Source organism: Phacochoerus africanus, chromosome 11, assembly GCF_016906955.1.
Source record: "Phacochoerus africanus isolate WHEZ1 chromosome 11, ROS_Pafr_v1, whole genome shotgun sequence".
NCBI classification, from domain to species: domain Eukaryota; kingdom Metazoa; phylum Chordata; class Mammalia; order Artiodactyla; family Suidae; genus Phacochoerus; species Phacochoerus africanus.
The window spans coordinates 45,549,479-45,568,631 of record NC_062554.1 but is presented as its reverse complement, the minus strand read 5'-3'; the positions used below and the strand labels follow the sequence as shown (position 1 = coordinate 45,568,631).

Here is a 19,153-nt window from a genome sequence, read left to right as displayed (position 1 = left end):
AAAAAAAAAAGAGCATGTAGCCGTTCTGCAGAGGGGCAGGCCAGAAGTTCCAGGGCCGGGGGGTCCCAAGTCTAACAGGACATTAGGATCTCCCAACAGAGCAGCTGAAATCCAGGAAAACACACCAGCACAAAGCCTCCAGGGCTGAGTGAGGGGTGAGTGCAGCACCACTTTATCCAATCAGAGGCAAGGGAGGGGCCTGGCCCTATAGGCCAGTTCCTGGAAGCCAGGCTGGCCAGCAACTAGGTGCAGCCCAGTGCCTCCAATTAGCCCATTAAGCCACGCCAGCAAAAGCCTGCCTTTGCCCTGCCCCAGCCCTCGTCACCCAACCAGGAGTCCCTGGAACCACTGCCCCAAACAGCTGAGGGAGTGGTATGACAAGGCTAGGGTGGGGGCAGGGTGAAGCTACCCAAGGAGTGGACTTGGAACCCAGGCTCCCACGCCCCCAAGGGCCTAGAAAAGTAAGGGGTGAAGGAGAAGAGAAAGCCTTTGCAAGACCGAGTATGGGTCCCAAATTATGGGGACCATGTGAGACCAAAATCAGAGGGGTCGCTATGGATACTGATGATGCCAGTGACCACCCATCTTTCCTCAAATCCCTAGACTATCCACTTAAGCCACTGATGCCATCCCACTAGGTGTACCTGACATGCATGTCCACTTGTCCCACTACCATGCTGACACTTGCCATCCCACAGCCATCTGAATGCCTGTGCAAAGTCTGGGGCAGCCGGCCTACAGGCAGTCTCCTGGCCTGTACCCCACCCACTAGGCAGCTGCGCTGAAGAGGCTGTGCTGGTTCCCTGGGACAATCACCAACTCTCCTCCGGGGATCAATAATTCACACACAAACTGCAGCTGCTCCACTGAGTCATCAGCTGGCATGGCATGGCCTGGGGGTGGGGCAGGACCCAAGGCCATGATCACAAGCAGGTGGGACCCTCCAGAACTTTCAGGAGCTCAATCAGATGCTTCCTTCTGCCTCTTCAGGCCACCCTCAAGAGTGAAGCTCTTCTGTCTTGTGGTGACACAAGAGAGTCAGGGTCCCAGACACTAAGGGGGCACCTTCCAGGGCAGTGGGACACAGGCTGGCAGAGCCCTCCATCCTTCAGGCACATGATTCCCAATTCCAGGCAAGCAGTACTTCTTGGATCTCTCCCAGTGGCCAGACTGCCTGGCACTCTCCACCAGTGGGCCCATGGGAGGTGGCAGCAAGCCCAGATCACGGGTATTGTCCTGCCCTGACACTACAAGTTTGGCTGGAGTGGGCAAGAAGGAGGACTGGCTGTGGGGTGCCACCAAACCAGTCGCTTGCCCCACCTGGGTACCTACCTGGGCCAGGACCAAAGGGGGGGCCAGGGGCCCGGCCCCCTGCCGGAATCATGCTCTTCATCCACTTGGCTTCAGCCGGGTGGTTAAAGCGGAGGAAGGTAGACTGACCCAGGCACAACATGCAGCCTGCAGAGAAAGCAAAAGCTGGGAAGGGCAGGCTCATCCCAGTCTCCAGAGAGCCATCCCCACCTACACTCAAGGCACCCTCAAGGTCCATGCCTCACTCTGCCTGTGCCCAAGACAGGCCCCAGCCCAGCTCCACAGTGCAGGGCTGAGCAGAAAGAGCACTGGTTTGTGAGCCCTAGTCCTAAAGAATTTTCTTTTCTTCCTTTTTTTTTTTTTGCCACATCTGCAGCATGCAGAAGTTCCCGCACTAGGGAATGAACACAAGCCACAGCTGTAACCAGAGCCACAACAGTGACAATGCTGGGTCCTTAACCCACTGAGCCACAAGGGAACTCCTAAGTTTTCTTCTTAATATCTATAAGATCTTTAGGTAATGTCACTTTGCCTCCCTAGGTCCAGTTTTCTCATCAGAAAAAAAGAGGACAAGGAGTTCCCGTCGTGGCTCAGTGGTTAACAAATCTGACTAGGAACCATGAGGTTGCAGGTTCGATCCCTGGTCTCGCTCAGTGGGTTAAGGATCCAGGGTTGCCATGAACTGTGGTGTAGGTTGCAGACACAGCTCGGATCCTGCGTTGCTGTGTCTCTGGCGTAGGCCGGTGGCCACAGCTCCGATTAGACCCCTAGCCTGGGAACCTCCATATGCCACGGGAGCGGCCCTAGAAAAGGCAAAAAGACAAAAAAAAAAATTAAAAAAATAGAGTATGGACACCCATGTGCTTCCCCCTAAACCTGTACCCGTGATCCATCTATCTGCACTTTAGTGGAAGAGTCAGTCTGAGAAGCAGCAACTTCCAGGATCTCAAAAAAGCTCTGAGACAGGGGACAGGGAAAGACCATGGATCAGTCAGATGCCCCCGCGGGGACCAGGATTTGCTTCCCTTCTCTCTGGCCTGACATTTTCCTGCCCCTTGGTCTCCCCTGGAATGCGGCCAAGCCTAGGCCAATGGGCCCGGCCTCAGCCAAGCACATTCCCAGGCAGTAGACACAAGCCCAGTCCTGCCCAGGAAGTGTGTGTGGATGGAGCGGGGACGGTATGTGGGAGCCAGAAAATGTAGCCAGGGGCACCAGGAGTGTGCCCAGCAGCAGGTGTGCCCACAGGCGCCTAAGCCTAGCTGGCAGAGCTCCTCTTCCTGGCCACTCAGGTGCTAGAGGGCATCGGCACAAGATGCTCTGCTGGGAGAAGCCAGAGCCCTGGTGCTCTCTTCCATCCACCCTTCCAATCTGTCCACACCCTTGGCCCCTGGCCCCTGTCTAACCAATCTGGTGCTATTTGGCACCCCAAGCTTCATGCCAGTCTGAGCTAAGACTCGCAGGGAAATCTACATTCCTGGAGGCTGAGACAGTGCAGCTTAGGCAGGCCACGAGGGCATGGGGCATCCCAGGCCATGTGGGTACCTCGGCAGGCCCCCTACTGAGAAGCTCAGGGCATTGCCATAGATGGGGGACTAGCAGGCTGAGAAGCCCATAGCAGATAACATAGTAGACAAAACCATCCACTTCTCTGGCACACCCACAGGCCCTCCCAGGCAGGCGGGCACCAACAATTCCAAAGGCTGATGGGTGGTTAGGAGAGGAAGCAGCCTTCCCGGCCAAGCCACCAATCAGAGGAGCTGATCCTAGAGCAATCATAACCAGAATAAATAATAGCCAGCCACACCGTCCACCTAATTACAACCACAGCTGTTTCAGAAAGAGCTCGGCCATTCCCCTCCCCCTCCTTTCAGCCATTTAACAAGCTAATTAATGATGACTTCGCAGGGTCTAGACAGACCTACTCAACCCTAGATTGATGGGGTTGGAGGGGGGGTGTGGGACAGGAGTCTGACCGCACAGTCCAGACTGGGAAGGAGGTGGGAGTCTGGGTGGATTCCAGCGCATCAGTGCCAGGCCCACCCAGTGGGCACCTAGGGACCCTCAGTCTAGCTCCTACAGCTGTGAGTTCCCTGCCCCCTCCTCTGCCCCTCACCCTCCTCTGTACAAGGGGTGTGGCTATGCTGCCTCTGGGGCTATAAATAGGTGATGCCAGGCAGCAGAGCTGGATCTGTATTAATAGAGCGGGCAGGAGGGCAGCAGGACTGATTGCAGCCCAGCTCCTGCCCAAATTAACTTTCTATTTGCACTCAGGGGCCCCAGGCAATGCCCCAACTCAGGTCCTATGTGCCCAGGGACCTGGCCAGCCTATTTCTGGGAAGAAATCACCTCTCTGTCCACTCCTGCCCCACACCTCCACAGGTCATGCCCATTCAGGAAACCCAAGAACCCCCTCTCATCCAGGCAAAGTCGTGTTCATGCCCCCCCACACACACACACACTTCAAAGAGGCTCAGGGCCCAGCTGTGAGCAGGTAGGTGGAGGAACTACACAAGTGGAGGGGAAAAAAACAGGGCAAGGGAGAGGGTGGATCCTATCCCTGAGAGACTGGGGAGAAAACATTACACACAAACACTCTCATCCTGACTCACACATACACTCTCAGAAACACACACTCGCACAGATATAGAAATAGGCATATGGGCTTACACACTCAGAGCCACAGTCACTGCCCTGCTGGCCACGCGGACGGAATGAACTGGCCAAAAGGAGGCCGGGGTGAGGGGGAGACCGGAGGAAGGGTCTCGGTCCCTTCCATCGGACACCCCTCTTAGCCATAACACAGGCCCCCCTTATGCTACCCCTTTCCCCATCCAGAGGCAGGTCCCACGAAGGGGACCACCTAGTACTGAGGAAGATGAAGTCTGCCCCGCTGTGGAGCGGCTCCAAGCCCAGACGCCTCGCTCAGCAATGTCCAGGGCTTATACACGATCCGGTCTCCCAGCCTCAGCTCCCGAAGACGGGCCGACCATCTGATCCCACTCCTCACGCGCCTCCCCACCCCCTCCACGCCCCTCCCAGCTGAGCTGCTCGGCGCCCGGCTGCCGGGCTGCGGCTGGCCCGGGGCTCAGGACTCACCACCGAATCCGGACCTCCGGACCGCTCGCCCCCGCTAGCTCGGGCCCTCCGGGTCCCCGGCCCGCCCCGGGCCTTTGAGGGGGCGGGCGGACCTCCCGTGCCGCCAGCTCTGGGCTCGGAGCTGCGAGCAGCCCGGCGGTGAGCAGCCACCAATGCCCGGGGAGGGGCGGGCCGGCCACCGGCGGCGGGGGGAAGGGAGCCAGGGAGGGAGGGACAAAGGAGAGGAGGAGGGGAAGAGGAAGTGATGGAGGAGAAGAGAGGGGAGCGGGATGGAGAGGGCGGGGCGGGGCGGGAGGATGCGGGGAGGGAGCGAGCCCGGGGATTCCGGAGCGCCGGTCAGGTGGAGAAGTGGGGCAGGGAGGAAAGGTTCAGGGGAGAGATGACCGAAGGAGGAAAGCTGAGAGGTAGATACGGAGGCCAGAGGGTGAAGAGCCTGGAGGCAGACGGGAGGAGAAGTGGGGTTCCACTGAGAGCCCTCTGTGGTTAGAAGTCATCAGAGCCTAGGATGGGGCCAGCCCAGCCCCTGGCTGGCTGGTCACCTTGGGCCAGTCACACCCTCCTGCCGCCTGATTCCTTATCAACAGAGTGAAGAGGTTGGCTTCATTGGCAGCAGAAGTTAAGCTCTGACATTCCATGGCTCCATCATGCTCCATCTATTAGAGAGAAGAGTGAAGCTCCCAGGAATCCAGCAAGGTCCCTGGACCCAGCTCTGGCCCTCAGTCTGCCACTGTGACACGTGGGAGTTCAGGCCCAGGCAGTGTTCTGAGCAATGTGAGCAGCATGGCCCCATCTGTACCCTAAACACCTCTTCCTCTGCCCCCCACGCCCCATTCCCCCACTCCCAGCAGCTCACCTCACCCCATGACCCCCACTGGAACCACCAGTTGCGCTAGCCCCAGCGGAGAGCTCTGCCACCCCAAGGAGGTGCCCTTCCTACCCAGGAAACACAGTGCCATGGTCCCTGGAGCCCCCAGGGTCCGGCCAAGTTTCTGGGCCAGGCAAGCACCTACCACCCAGCCCAGGCCCCAGGAAGGTCCTCTCATTTCAGGGACCTAGCCTCTGGACACCAGAACCTTCAGGGACAAAACTGCATTCTCTCAGAAGTGCTCTGTGTGCCCCACACACTTTCTCTCACATATACGCCAACACCTGCTCAGTCACGCAGACACCCCAGTTAAACATGCCCTGTCTCTCACACACACTTGTTCTCAAACACACAACCACACAGGCGCCAGCTTCCCTCTTGGTTACACGTTCACTCAGGCACAGAGAGTCTTTCACTCAGTCCCCGGAGAGACTCTGAAATCCAGAATCAACCTCCTTAGAGAAAGAGTCAAATGATTTTTCCACCCTTGTTGAACACCTACCCACACTGCCATACTACACATACACACACACTCACGCACTCGTGTGTACGCATGCGGCTTATTTCTCTTCTGAAGGAAAAAGGAAAACCATATAGGGCCAAATGCAAAATAGGGGGAGGCTTTTTTTAAAAAAAAAAAAAAAAGTCCTCAGGAAATGTGATTCATCGGTCTGGAAACTGTGACGGCCAGCTGGACAGACCCAGACAGACACGGAGGATGCCCGCCAGGGAGAATTAGGGCAGGAGGCAGGCACAGAGACGTGGCGAGCTAGGAGCTTTCGCTTTTTCTCTCCTTCCTTTGAGCTTTATTAGTCAAGATCTTTATCAGTCTTATAACAGAGGTCAGTTGGAGGCTTCACTCCCATTTTTCAGAAGGAATAACTGACAGCAGAGTGGAAAAGAAAGAGGCTCAGTGCCTGGATCCCAAAGGGAGGCCACTAGATAACCCGGAAATCCTGGCTCTGCAGCCACCTTCCAGGAGCCTCCCCTCCAGCCCTCACATAAGCCCTTGCCCACCAACGAGGGGCCTGGTTAGTGATGGAGACGCAGAGACAAGGGCTGGCAGCGAATGCTGGGTGAAGATGGGGGCCTTCTGTCTAGACAGCCTGGACCCTGAGTGGCATGGCTTTCTGGTCCTCCTCCACTTGGTCCCCTCCCAGATCTTTCATGTGGTCTGGCGATGTGGTCCCAGGGCGGGGCAGGCTAGACCCAGATTGAGATTCCTCCTCATTTCCTTGGTCCTATTCCCAGCCCCACCTCTTGCTCTGCAGAGAGAAGGCAGCGTGGGATGTACCAAGATACCTAGGCATGAGACTGGAATCAGGATCCTTCCGGCTCCCTCACTTCAGGCTGCTATCTATGTCCACAGCTCGAGCTCAAGGTTGGCATCTGTTTTCTGCCTGCTTCCCCTCACCCCTGGCCCAGGCAGATTCCTGCTGGAAGAGGCTGTCACTGCCACTCTGCTCGTTATGACGTGTGCCTCTCCAAGTTGCCTATGGCTGGGCACAGTGCCCAGAATGATGCATCCAAGGCCTGGCCCAGCCGGAGAGGGGTTCTTGTTATTTCTAGGGTAGCCTTCTGTTCTTCAAAGAGGAGGGTCCCCCCCACAAGGGTAGATTGGGGGAACAAAACAGGGAAAATGATCCTCTTGCACATATGTTCATAGAGAGGCACGTGGCCAGTGAGTTCTCATATACACGCAGGAGCACACACAGGGATGCTTCGAGACCATAGTCCTGTGTTCACCCCGACCTGCCCCCAACTTGAACACTCTGATCCATAAACACAAGGAAAGACACAAACACAGAGATACACAAGCCCCAAGTCACAAACATCCGGAGATACATAAACACACTCCAGTTACACAGACGCACAGAGATAGCACATGCACCCCCCGAGCCACCCAGTTTCCAGGGAAACGCACTCCCAAGAATGTCCGGAGTGGGGCCAGGGAGGGCTGGGCTTGGTGCCTTGCTCCAGAGATGAGACAAGGAAACCCTCAGCTCCTGGAGCCCAGGGGAGGGGTAGTGCTGGGGAGAAGAACACCCGTTCCTTTGTGCCTCTGCCTACCCCTCCCCAGGCTGCCAAGCTTCTGAGACAGACGAGCCTAGACAAGGCAGCTATAGGGGTGGGAGGGAGCCAAAGGGAAAGGGGTTTGGGGTCAGGAGAAAGTGGGAGGGTACATACTTGGCAGGGTGGGCTTTTGGCTGGGAAGGAGTTGGGGGGTCACTCAGGCCACAGGAAACGCCTAAGAAGCCCATCTTGGCCCAGGCCCTCCCTCTGCTCAGCGAGCTAAATGCTGCACTGGGAAGACTGAGCAAGAGAGGCCTTCAGAGCATCAGTTCCCCCACTCTGCTCACAAGACACAGAGGAAGAACATTCTTGCCAGTGAACGTGAGGGATTTGGGGCTGCACTCTGCCCCTGCCTCTGCTTGCTGCCCTAATAGCTCACTTCCATGTCCCCAAATCTTGGGGAAGGTGCTGTCTTTGAGAGTGACGAGGACTATCAGGAGCCAGATGGCATCACAGCCAAAGCCCCAGTTTATGGGGCTCTTCCTCTTATCTGGAGTCAGAGAAGTCCTGGAAGAGACCAGGGCCTGCCTGCTGCTGCTGCTGCTGCTGCTAGCGGACCTGCCTCCCTGAAGCCAGCTGTCCCCCCCCACACACACACACTCCCAAAGGCAGAAATCTCCTGGATCAGCTCTTCAGGGAGAGACCCCAAAGGGTATGAAGAGAAGGAGGGGGGAAATAGTGGAGTGAGTGGGGTTTCTACTGCAAAGGAGCTTCCAGCAGTAAGACATAAGAGTCCCCGGAAAATGCCAGGACATCAGTCCTTCTACTCAGAGCCAGGCCTGGTCCAAAGCACTCATCCTCTACTCCCACCCGAATCTGCTTTTCTCACCTCCCCTAATATGATGATTCACTGATGCCCAGGGCAAACACAACTGGTCCACCAGAGTGCTACCTGGGTCAACCTTTTATCTGCCTGGTCACCAGAGTAACTAGAAGCCCAGTTTTTAGGCTGCTCTACACAACAAAATGGCCTGTTGCTTTGAGGAACAGGTGGTAACCGTACTCATGACCCCAAAGCCACTGTCAACTGGAGGGGGCATGTCCTCAGATTTTGCCATCAGATTTTGCCCTTGTCCCATCCCCATTGTCCTGCTTGTCCCAATTTCAACAGCTTTTCAAAACAACTCCCTCTTAGCATCCATGCCACTGTTCCCCTCACTGCTGCTGCAGCTGCTGTCCCCTAACGACCACTAGCGACCACTGTGCCACACCGCATGCCCTCTAATAGCAGGAAGCAGCACCTCTTCTCTGCCCATGGTGTGGGAAGCAGGGTGGGGGTGACCAAAGAAAAGCAGGTTGGAGAACAGTCTGGATACTGGAGGGATTTCCCAACACACCTGATCCACATGCACCAAGCACCCTGCCCCCAACTTGGCCACTCAAGGCAGTTACTATGGCAACCACCATGGCCAGCTTCCCCTGCACCTGCTGTGCACAAGCTCTTAAACAGAGGCTCCCTTGGTTCCAGGGTGTCAGACCTTACCCTGGGTGAGCCGGGTGGGCTGCCGGACGGGGAGCCCATCAATAGTGCAGGCATTGCCACAGGGGTAGAGGGTGAGGGTCCCCCGCAGGTTCTCAATGTAGCAATGCTCTGGAGCCAGGCCTGGACCCTGCAGTGAGATGTCCCTGGCCGCAGAGCCAATCACTGTCCTCCCTGAAGACAGGAAGCAAACTGAGTCAGGGGGTGGTCCAAGCTGAGGAGGCAGGGACCCAACCCAGCAAAGAGGCCACACTGGAAACTATTGCCACAGTCACTGGCCACCCACTGGGGCCCCTGAGCCTGGTGGAGACAATCAGGGGTAGAAGCTCTTGTCTGGTGGAGAAAATTCTCTGGGCCCAGAGATGGGAAGGCCCAGCGGGCACAGAGGATCCACAGACAGAAGAGGGAAGGGGAGCTTAGTCCCTCCAATCCCCCCTCACTAAGGCCTTTTTCTCCTCCATTGCCCCCCCTTTTCTTCCAACTCACCCTCTCTCCTTCTTCCCTCCCTCCCTCTGCCACCTGCAACCCTTGCCCGCCGCCCTCCCTCCCTCTCTTCAGGGCAGATTCTCCCCCGACTTCTGCAGGCACAGCCCCTCCCCCTGGCAGAGCCCCCGGGACTGGTATTTGGAGAATGCGGAGAATGTAGTATCACCCAGGCAACAAGTGCAGCCAGGAGAGAAGAGAGGAAGGGCAGGAGCTGAGAGACAGAGAGAGAGAGAGAGACAGAGAGAGAGAGAGAGAGAGACACGGAGGGAACTCTGCCCCACTCCCCTCTCTCCATCTCTACCAGCACCTTCTCCCATGCCAGGCATGGCCCTGGAGTGGGGTGCCCATTCTTCTTGGCCACACTGATTGCCAAGGGCCATGTGCTCTCCTTTTTCAATGCTCTCCTCCTTATTTCTAAACAGATCTTTAATCCTAGTCAGGGAGCCAGATTAGCCACCCAAGAGCGCAGCGGTCTAGGGAGGCAAAGGCAGGGGAAGCAAGCAAGCGAGGGCAGGGTGGCACGCTCCCATTTGACGGAGGCAAACTCTGCCAGCAGAGAGCAGGAGGGCCCCAGCACAGGCCTGGATTCCAGGGCAGGAATGGCATAAGGATGGAGGTGTAGCAGGCGAGTTGCCCCTCCAGACTCACCTTCCTCCAGCGGCAGAAGGGTGATGGCCGTGCTGAGCCGCCCACTGCCCAGGCTCACCAGATGGGGCTTGTCCGTTTGCACTTTCAGCCCTTTGCCTGTTTCAATCAGGTCCAAGGGTCCTTTCTGCAGGCAGCGGACGTGGGGGATGAGCATCATGAGAGTCTCCAGGCTGGTACCTCACCACCCTAGTCCCACTCACAGGAGCACTCTCTCCAGCACTGCCCTCTCTAAAGGGCTCTGAGGGTGGTGAAAGGCTTAGCACAAAATCTTGCACAGAGCATTATTCCACTAAATTGAAATTAGATCTGAATTGAGGCCACTAACTAGTCCCACTGGATTTATCTCAAGTCCTGGTTTAACTGCCCCTTTTGTCTATATTAGGACAGAAACAAGGAGAAAGTAAGGGGAATGGGGAGGTGCTGGGTCAAAGAACGGATACAAAGAGGACGGTTGATCAAGACTTGTCCTTAAAGGGAGCTCCCATCGTGGCTCAGCAGAAATGGTCCGACTAGTATCCGTGAGGATGCAGGTTCAATCCCTGGCCTTGTTCAGTGGGTTAAGGATCCAGCATTGCCGTGAGCTGTGGTGTAGGTCGCAGACACGGCTCAGATCCTGCATTGCGGTGGCTGTGGCGTAGGCCGGCAGCTGTAGCTCTGACTGGACCCCTAGCCTGGGAACCTCCATATGCCGAGAGTGAGGCCCTAGAAAGCAAAAAAAAAAAAAAAAAAGACTTGTCCCTTTAGACTTGTCCATGGCAATCCACTTGGCCTCAGTTAAACAAAATTACAAGAAAGGGCAGGACACGGATCACAAAGGAGATACGGCTCAGGGTCATTTTGTAAACTGCTTCAAAGGGTATTTCAGGAGTTCCCGTCATGGCTCAGCGGTTAACAAATCTGACTAGGAACCATGAGGTTGCAGATTCAAGCCCTGGCCTTGCTCAGTGGGTTAAGGATCCGGTGTTATCATGAGCTGTGGTGTGAGTCACAGACATGGCTCGGATCCCGTGTTGCTGTGGCTCTGGTGTAGGCCAGCGGCTACAGCTCCGATTAGACCTCTAGCCTGGGAACCTCCATATGCCGTGGGAGCGGCCCTAGGAAAGGCAAAAAGACAAAAAGACAAAAAAAAAAGTATTTCAAAGGGTATTTTCTGGGTGAACCAATTAACCTAATTCAGCTACAGACTCAGCTGTTAATAGGCTTGGGACCTGGGGAAGAGCAGAGAGGTACTGCCACTCTCATCTTTAGGCTGGGCCTAGAGGTAGCAAGAGGAGCCAACCCATCCTCACCGTCAGCTCTCTGGCCTATGGCTCCGACCCCACTCACCTGCACTGTAGCTTGGGTCTTGCATCCAGGGCCCACCTGGCTCCTATTGAGAGTGTCCATGGTCCTGCTGCTCCAGAGCTCCTGCGAACACAGCAGAAAGCAGGTGAGGTGGGAGGCCAGGGCAGGAAAGGGCGAGGAGTCGGCTGTGCAGCTGGCTTCTCCAGCCAGGGGCAGCCCAGTCACCATCGTTCTCAGCTCACTCCTGCTGAGGGAGAAGTGGAGGCAGCTCGGGAGCTTCCTGGGAGAAGGCGGTGCCCCAGTTCCAGCCAAGGCATGGATGTCACCCCAGCCCTGGCCCTTGCCACACACAGGAAGCACAAAAAGCTCTACAGGGCCCAACCTGTGACTCTGTGCTTTCTTGTCTCTGACACCCAGGACCCAGGCCTTGTCAGCTGAGGACCCTCGGACATCTGGAGCCACAAGCGGGGTGGGGAAAATTGAATTTAGTGGGAGAAGTGAGTCCAAGGAAGCCCCTTCAGAGACACTGGTAGACAGAGGGCCCCAGGTGTGTGGCAGGGCTGAGCAGGAGCTCCCTCCCGCAGCCTTTCCTTCCCCTCTTCTCCCTTGTCTCTTTTTTTTGGGGGGGGGGGTGTCTCAGAAGGATGTTTTCTTAAAGGAGACACACGGGGAAAATGCAACTACTCCTGCCATCTTTTTGTCTTGATTCCTGAACCCTCTCTTCCCCAGAAAGCAATCTTACCCCCACACAATCAGAAAACAAAACAAAACAAAACAATAACTCACGGTGACTAACTCTGGAATATACAACTCTCAAGTTCTTAACCTGATTTGGTGCGATAGGAAGCTTAGGTCCTTAGAAACAGAGGTCAAATAGATGCCAGAACCAGAACTTGAATGCTTCCTCCCTTTCTCTCCCTTCCATCCCTTTCTCCCTGGCTCACAGTTTTGGTACCTGAGAACTATGAGGAAGGACTTTTGCATACTAATATGTGCCTACATGCCTGTCCCTTGGCCAGCTTGCTAAAGTGAGAAACTTCCCATTTGTGGCTGAAATGTGAAGAGGCTGAAAATAATGTGACTGAAGGTAAAGAAGGAGACCCGGGAAGTCAGGGTTCCCCTCCACTTTCTCTTCCAAGGGACTTGGAAGAGAAAGTGGGGCAGGAGCCACCATTCCAAGGAGTGTCTGACCCTGGCAGTGAGACTCAAAGGCCTTTACCATAGAGTTACTAATTTTACCCTCCCAGCTTCCACCCTTCCGGACCTGGACTGCATCACCTCCGTCACCATTTCCACCCGAGCTGGCGGAAAAGAGGCCGGAACAGGGCCTGGGGCCCACCCCAAGTCTGCATGGGAAGAGGGAAGGCTAAGGCCATTAACCTACACTAAAGCTCAAGTTGGCCTGGCACCTCCCCAGGAGATCTGGCCAGGGGGAAGAATTTCCAGGGGCAGAGACTGCTGTACTGCTTCTTTGACTCAGGGAAATCCCTCAGCATTCTCCAAGGGAGGAGAGGCAAGAGACAGTGGGTGGGGGATGGAAAGTTTATATAAAAGAGGGAGTAAGAGAAACAAAACAAGAAATAATGAAGGAAAGGCATCAGCATTTAGGAAAGAGCTTTAGACTGGAATGCAAGAGTCAAATTCTTTTTTTTCTTTCTTTTTTTTTTTTTTTTTTTGTCTTTTTAGGGCAAAACTTGCAGCATGTGGAGGCTAGGGGTCCACTTGGAGCTATAGTGGCTGGCCTACACCAGAGCCACCACAACACCAGATCCTAGCTGCATCTGCGACCTACACCACAGCTCAGAGCAATGCCATATCCTTAACCCACTGAATGAGGTCAGGGATCGAACCAGCGTCCTCATAGATGCTGGTCAAGTTCATTAACCACTGAGCCACGACAGGAACTCCCAAGAACCTTAAATTCTAATCCTGATTTTTATTATTAGCTGAGAGACCTTGGACAAGTTACTTAACCTCTGAGTGTCAGACCATCTCTATAGAACTGGAATAGGAGTACCTTGGTGGCTTAATGGGTTAAGGATCTGGTGTTGTCACTGCTATGGCTTGGGTCACTGCTGTGGTGCAGGTTCGATCCCTGCCTGGGGAACATCCACATGCTGTGGGTCTAAACTAAAAATAAAAAACTGGAATAATGATTTGGGGATTGGGGGAGCTGTACCTACAGCACGTGGAAATTGCCAGGTCAGGGATGGGACCCACACCACAGCAGCAACCCAAGTCGCTGTAGTGACAACACTGGATCCCTAACCCCCTGCACCACAAGAGAACACCCGGAATAATGATTTAGAGAAAAAAGATAGATTGTCTAGATTATTGTTTGCCTGGGACTAGGGGTGGAATGGGAAGTGACTATAAATGGGCATATTTCTCTTGGGGGTGACAGAAACATTCTCGAACTTATTTGTGATGATGGTTACACATATCTGTAAATATACCAAAAATCATAGAATGTTCACTTAATTTAGTGAATTTTATGGTATGAACATCATACCTCAATAAAAATTGTTAGTAAAAAACAAAAGATTGTCTGGGATTTCAGGTATTATATCAAATGACACTCCATGAAGTGCAAAGCACTACGGACATGCCAGTAGTTAATATGAGCTTCGTGACCTTGAACAAGTCACTTCACCTTTCTGGGCTTCAGTTACTTCACCTGTCAAGTTTGTCACTATAGCCCTATGAGGCCGCAGTGGGTGTGCTTGTTTATTTACACCAAGGATTTCAAGTGGAGATAAAGATTGTAAAGGAATGAAGTTGATGGGGAACAAGAGTGATTAGAGAAGTGAAGAGAAGGGAATAAGGAGGTGAGAGAAGAGGGAAAGATAAGGAGAGAGGTGTAAGAGAGACCGAGAAGATAAGAAAAGATGTAGAGATTGGGAGGCGTGAGGCTGTGGCCCCAGCTCTGAAACCTAATCCAGGTGAAGTGGAAAAGATACACCAGCCCAGCCACCCAGCACTCAGGCAGTGATCTGACCCAGGGCTGCGCCGCTGCCGGGAGAGCCGCCACCGGGGGGCGCCCTCTCTCCCACCCCCACCGCCCCCGGCCTGGAGGGCAAAGCGGGCTGCGCCGGAGCGCCCCCCACTGGAAGACCCGCTTCCGTCCCACAGGGCTGCCTACTCCCCGGGGCCGTAATTACCTACCGCGCTCTCCCTGCCCGGCTTCCGCGGTGGTTCTGGGAAACCCTACTCCGCGCGCTGCCAAAAAAAGGCCCCTGCGGTGCGCGTACAGCTCTGGGGAAGGAGACACTGGGGGAAAGCGCCGCGGTCAGACCCAGCTCTCGGTAGACTTCCCGCGCCACGGGCAGATACCCAATCGTCTCCTGGGGCGCAGGTAGCAGAAGTCGGGTGTCTCGAGGCCTCCGTGTGGGACGAGGCGCAGGCTCCCGCAAGTGACCGTGCTTCGCCCCCCCACCCCACCCCAGCGCGAACGAGCGGGCATCCGGGCCACGGGGAATCAGCAGCCCCACCCGGTCCCCGGCACTCTGCGCCGCGTGGACGGTCTGGAGTCACTGCTTCGGGGGTCTTGGCACCCGAACGAGGGCGGTGGGAGGCCCGGGTAGCGGCCGGAAAAGTCTGGAACTAAGAGGCACTAGAGGAAGTCCAGGCTCCAAATTGGGCTCCAGACGAAAGGTCCAGGTCTGAGGCCAACCCCGGAGAGCGATCCCCGCGGCTCCCCTGCTCGGGTGCTCCCGCTTGGGCCTCACCTGTGGCTCGCGCGGCCGCCAGCCCAGGCCTCGCCCCGAGCGTCGCATAGCTGTAGCCCGAGGCCTGCGGGGTTGAGCTGGGATCCTCTCGGGCAGCCACCGCCTTCGCCTGCCCGGCGCACATCCGCCCTAAAAGAAGGGCCGCCGGCAGAGGAAGGAACCGGGAAGGAAAAGAAACTGAGGCCGGGAGCTCGGCGGGCGGGGCGTCGGAGCCGGACGGCGACTGGGGAAGGCGTGGATAAAGGTCTGGGGCAGAGAGGACTTCAGGAGGAGGAAATCGAGGGAGTCTGCGAAGGGACCGGGCGGCAGGGAACACGAAGGGATTTGGAGGGAAAAGTGAAAGAGGGAGACTGAGGAATGAAGGAAAAGGAGAGCTGGGGAGGGAAGACTGAGGGCAGAGAACAGGGAGGAGGGAAGAAGGTGGGAAACAGGATAGAGTCTGGGGGATGCGGAAGTGAGGGGAGACAGGGACAGAGAGGTAAAGGGATGGGGAAGAGACGAAGGCGATAGGGGAGACTGGGGACAGAGGAGTCCTCAAGGAAATGGGGTGACTGACCAGGAGAGCAGTCGAAGGTACCCAGGGCCATGGCGGGGGAGACAGAGAGGGGAGGAAGGGAGGCGAGAGGCAGAGCCCTGGAGGAAAAGAGGGGGCCGGAGGGTAAGCCAGGGGACCCAGGAGTGGGGAGCGACTTCACGCGTGCAGGCTGGAGGAGGCGGCAGGACGAGATACCATTGTAGTTTGAGGTGTGATTTTAGCGTGTACCGGGTGGAGGTGGAGTGCCGGAAAAGGGCAACTCTCCAAGGCCGGGGGACAGAGTGGGGTTTCCGCACCGAGCAACCCTGCCGCCCTGCGCCGCCCTGCGCCGCCCTCCCCGGGGCCGCCAGGTGGGACAAGGCCGCAGTGTTGGGCCGCCTGCCGGGCCGCCCCGCCCGCCGCTGACGCTGGACAAGCGGCCTTTCTTTGGCCTGGCGGGGAGAAGGGGCCGCTTGTTTGCTCGGCGGGGGAAAGGGGCGGCCCCCAGACACCGCCGGCTCCCCGCGGGCAGCTTGGGGGGGGGCGCTTGTGTAGCATTTGTGTGTGTGAGGGGAGGTGCGTGTTTGAAGGGAGCGCGTGTGTAAGAAGCTGCATGCGTGAGGACTGAGTATGTGATGGGTGTGAGCGGTGGGGGCTGCGTGTCAGGGGGTGCGTGTGCCCGGGGAAGGGTGTGTGCGCGGGGAAGGGCGTGAGCGCGGGACGCCGCAAGTGTGAATGTGGACCTCCTGAGAGTGCTTGGCGTGTGTGTAGAGTGTGTAGAGGTCTAGGTATGTTTGGGTCCCACCCGTGTAACTGCAGAGAGAGACAGGGGTGTCGGCGTGGCTTGTGTAGTGGGAAGGGTGAGTGGGTGGTGCCTGGTGGGGCACCGAGGGTGTCTGCTCGTGGGATGCCTGACGTGGTGGGGAGTTTTGTTTGTGTGTGACCGGTCCGATGAGTCAGCCCTCCGGGAGGCTTCGGGACCGCTGAGCTAACGGGCCCAGAATGCAGCCCCGCCCCGGCGCCCTGGGTCCCCCGCCGGGCAGCGCGCTCTCCCGGCCCAGCCGCCGCTCGCGCCAGCCTGGGCGGAAGAGTCGGCGAGCGCCTCGGCAACCCCGCGGCCCCTCCCGGGCCCCCTCCCGCCCGCGCTTCCCCGTCCCAGAGGAGCCCGGATGACCTGGCTAAGCCTCGGCCCGGGGAACTCCGCAAGGGATTGGAATCCAGACCAAGCGGGAACTCACTGCCCCCACAGCCCTCTCCAACCTCCAGGACCCCTAAAGATGCGGGTCCTGGGAGTTCCCGTCGTGGCGCAGTGGTTAACGAATCCGACTAGGAACCATGAGGTTGCGGGTTCGGTCCCTGCCCTTGCTCAGTGGGTTAAGGATCCGGCGTTGCCGTGAGCTGTGGTGTAGGTTGCAGACGCGGCGCGGATCCCGCGTTGCTGTGGCTCTGGCGTAGGCCGGTGGCTACAGCTCCGATTCAGCCCCTAGCCTGGGAACCTCCATATGCCGCGGGAGCGGCCCAAGAAATAGCAACAACAACAACAAAAAAGACAAAAGACAAAAAAAAAAAAGATGCGGGTCCTCCGAGGAGGGCCCGGGAGGCCCCAGATGTGCCACCTATCTACTAATACTCCCACGAGTCGCTCCCGGATACTACTGCCTCCGAGCCCGACTTCACATCCCTTTCCCATCCCTAAAGGAGGCCCTGCCCGGGACAGAAGCAGAGATGCCCCAGGGGACCCCCTCGCTCTTGGTGCAGTGCTCTTAGTCCTTCTATCAGCGGAAGAGCAGAGGTGTGGGGGGCAGGCGGACGAGTCCCAGGGGTATCGCCTGGCTGTCTGGGTTCCCGCAGGAGACTCTGAAGGGACAGGGTCCTCGTTCTTCCAGAGCGGGGTAGGGGGTGAGGGGTGGAGCGCGAGGGCCCCCTCTGGCGGCAGCGCGGGCAGCGGCTCAGGAGGGCAAGAGTAAGGAGTTCCCAGGAAAGCAACGAAGCCCATTCTGCAGAAAAACCTTGGCGCTCCCATGCACTCACCTGAGGCACCCCCTCCTCCTCTAAGGGTTTCTTCCGGGCTCTCCAGCCCAAAGCTGATCTGAGGGCTGTCTCCAGGCCCCTGGGATTTCCTCTTGTCCTGTCCCAGCAGTGCAGCTAGCAGGACTCGCAGGCTCAGTGAGAGGGAACGTTCTTACCTCGGCGGGAGAGGGGGACACCGGTTCCTTAGCCCGGCTCAGCCTCTGAGGCCTCAGGCTCCGGAGAACACTCTTGCTTTTCCCTGGGAGCCCAGAAAGTAGGAGGAGAGCCAGCGGGTCCCGCCTCCCCATTCCCCACCCCACCCCCACCCCCCGCTAGTCCCCGCCCCCGTCCCCCGTCCCGTCCGCCCGGCCAGCCTGAGGAGACGCCCTTGCGGGACCGGAGCCCAAGGTCCCCCCACCCACCCTTTCCCATAGCAGCACCTCCCCCCCCCCCCGCCCCCGCCTGCACAGCGCCCGCTTTGTTCATCTCTGCAGCTGGGCTCTCGGCTACCACCACCACCGTATACACCCCCCATCCCCACTCACTTTCCGGGTCCGACTCTCTTAGACCACCCTCCATCCTAGGCTTTAAGGCGCTTCTGAGGATTGACAGTTTCTCTCTACCGTCCCCCCCCCCCCCGCCCGAACTTTAGATGTCTAAACCCTCCATCAGCTCCCAGTGAACCTCATAGTCACAGCCCTCCAACACACTCTCAATATTTCCAAATACTTTCAGGGGATATCCAGGTTTGGCCTCTGTCGCCCCTGCTCATCCTACCACCATGACAGCTTATGGGGTTGATAACCCTGCATATACGGTAGCACAGATATTTTCAAGGATAGGTACAAGAAGGCATGTTAAAGTGCCATGCAAACTGTAAAGAACAGGAAAGCTGAATGGAAGTGTCATCTTGGCCCCTTGTTAGCTCCACCCCCACCGCAACCTGCAGGATTATAACTGGAAGGCAAATGATAGATTTATAGTTGAGCACACCATCCTATAGCAGTTTGGATCTCTGTAGGACTGAGAAGTTAATAAGGAAAAAGAGGAGGGACTAAAAACCTAAGAGAAACCTAGAAACTGAGCCTGGCTGAAAGTCATGCTCCTTTTCAACCCCCACCCGAAATCCAACGCTGATAGGTGATCCTTACCTTGCAAAGCCAGCTCTTGCCTCAAGAGACTGGGGAGGCCCCAGGGAACTGAACTCAGCTAGACTGGATTCCTTTAACTTGCATTAGAGGGACTTCTGAGACTGACTCTTCCTCCCTGAAGGAGAAGGCAGAAAGTCCCCAAGCCCCCAAGGAGAAAGCAGAAAGCCCCAATTCCAGGGGGGGGGGAATAGCAGAAAATCAGGGACAAGTCTTGTTCTGATTCAGTGACTTTAGTGTGTACCCTCTCTCCCTACCTAACTCAGGAACGGCAGGAGGTTGAACTTCAGGAATCTCTGGTCACTCATTGACAGGGCCAGCATTAGCAGGGGGCCCCCCACAGCAGGAGGCAGGAGATGACTGGAGCCAGGCAATGGACAAAAAGGGGGAGGGGGAGGGAAGCTCTTTGCAGCTACCTGCTATAGCTAACAGAGGTTGAACTATCAGGCTACAGTATGTACCGGAAAGCCCCAAGATTTGGCCAGGGGTGGGGAGCAATGTTGAGGGTGG

The 19,153-nt window shown here is 56.8% G+C and overlaps 1 protein-coding gene and 1 long non-coding RNA gene across 18 annotated transcripts in view; one reads left to right on the top strand and one right to left on the bottom strand.

Moving 5' to 3' along the window:
* Nucleotides 1–17,776, bottom strand: part of PHLDB1 (pleckstrin homology like domain family B member 1) — a 47,333-nt gene extending 29,557 nt beyond the window's left edge. For 3 of the 17 annotated variants that reach the window (XM_047754118.1, XM_047754119.1, XM_047754123.1), the window contains exons 1-5: nt 14,972–15,506; nt 11,286–11,366; nt 9,960–10,083; nt 8,829–8,999; nt 1,333–1,458 (exon numbers count right to left, since the gene is read on the bottom strand). In XM_047754118.1, the coding sequence (XP_047610074.1) occupies nt 1,333–1,458; nt 8,829–8,999; nt 9,960–10,083; nt 11,286–11,366; nt 14,972–15,019 (550 nt within the window). In that variant the 5' untranslated portion in view covers nt 15,020–15,506. Of the gene's footprint in view, nt 1–1,332; nt 1,459–4,407; nt 4,520–8,828; nt 9,000–9,959; nt 10,084–11,285; nt 11,367–14,408; nt 14,432–14,971; nt 15,510–17,516 lie in introns of those variants that run through there. The other 14 variants (XM_047754116.1, XM_047754117.1, XM_047754120.1 and 11 more) reach the window with 13 other exon arrangements.
* LOC125111944 (uncharacterized) lies at nt 4,492–6,883 on the top strand. The gene is made up of 3 exons (XR_007130984.1): nt 4,492–4,545; nt 4,992–5,178; nt 6,544–6,883. It is a non-coding gene; the product is annotated as an uncharacterized LOC125111944 (long non-coding RNA).
* Nucleotides 17,777–19,153: the final 1,377 nt, after the last annotated feature.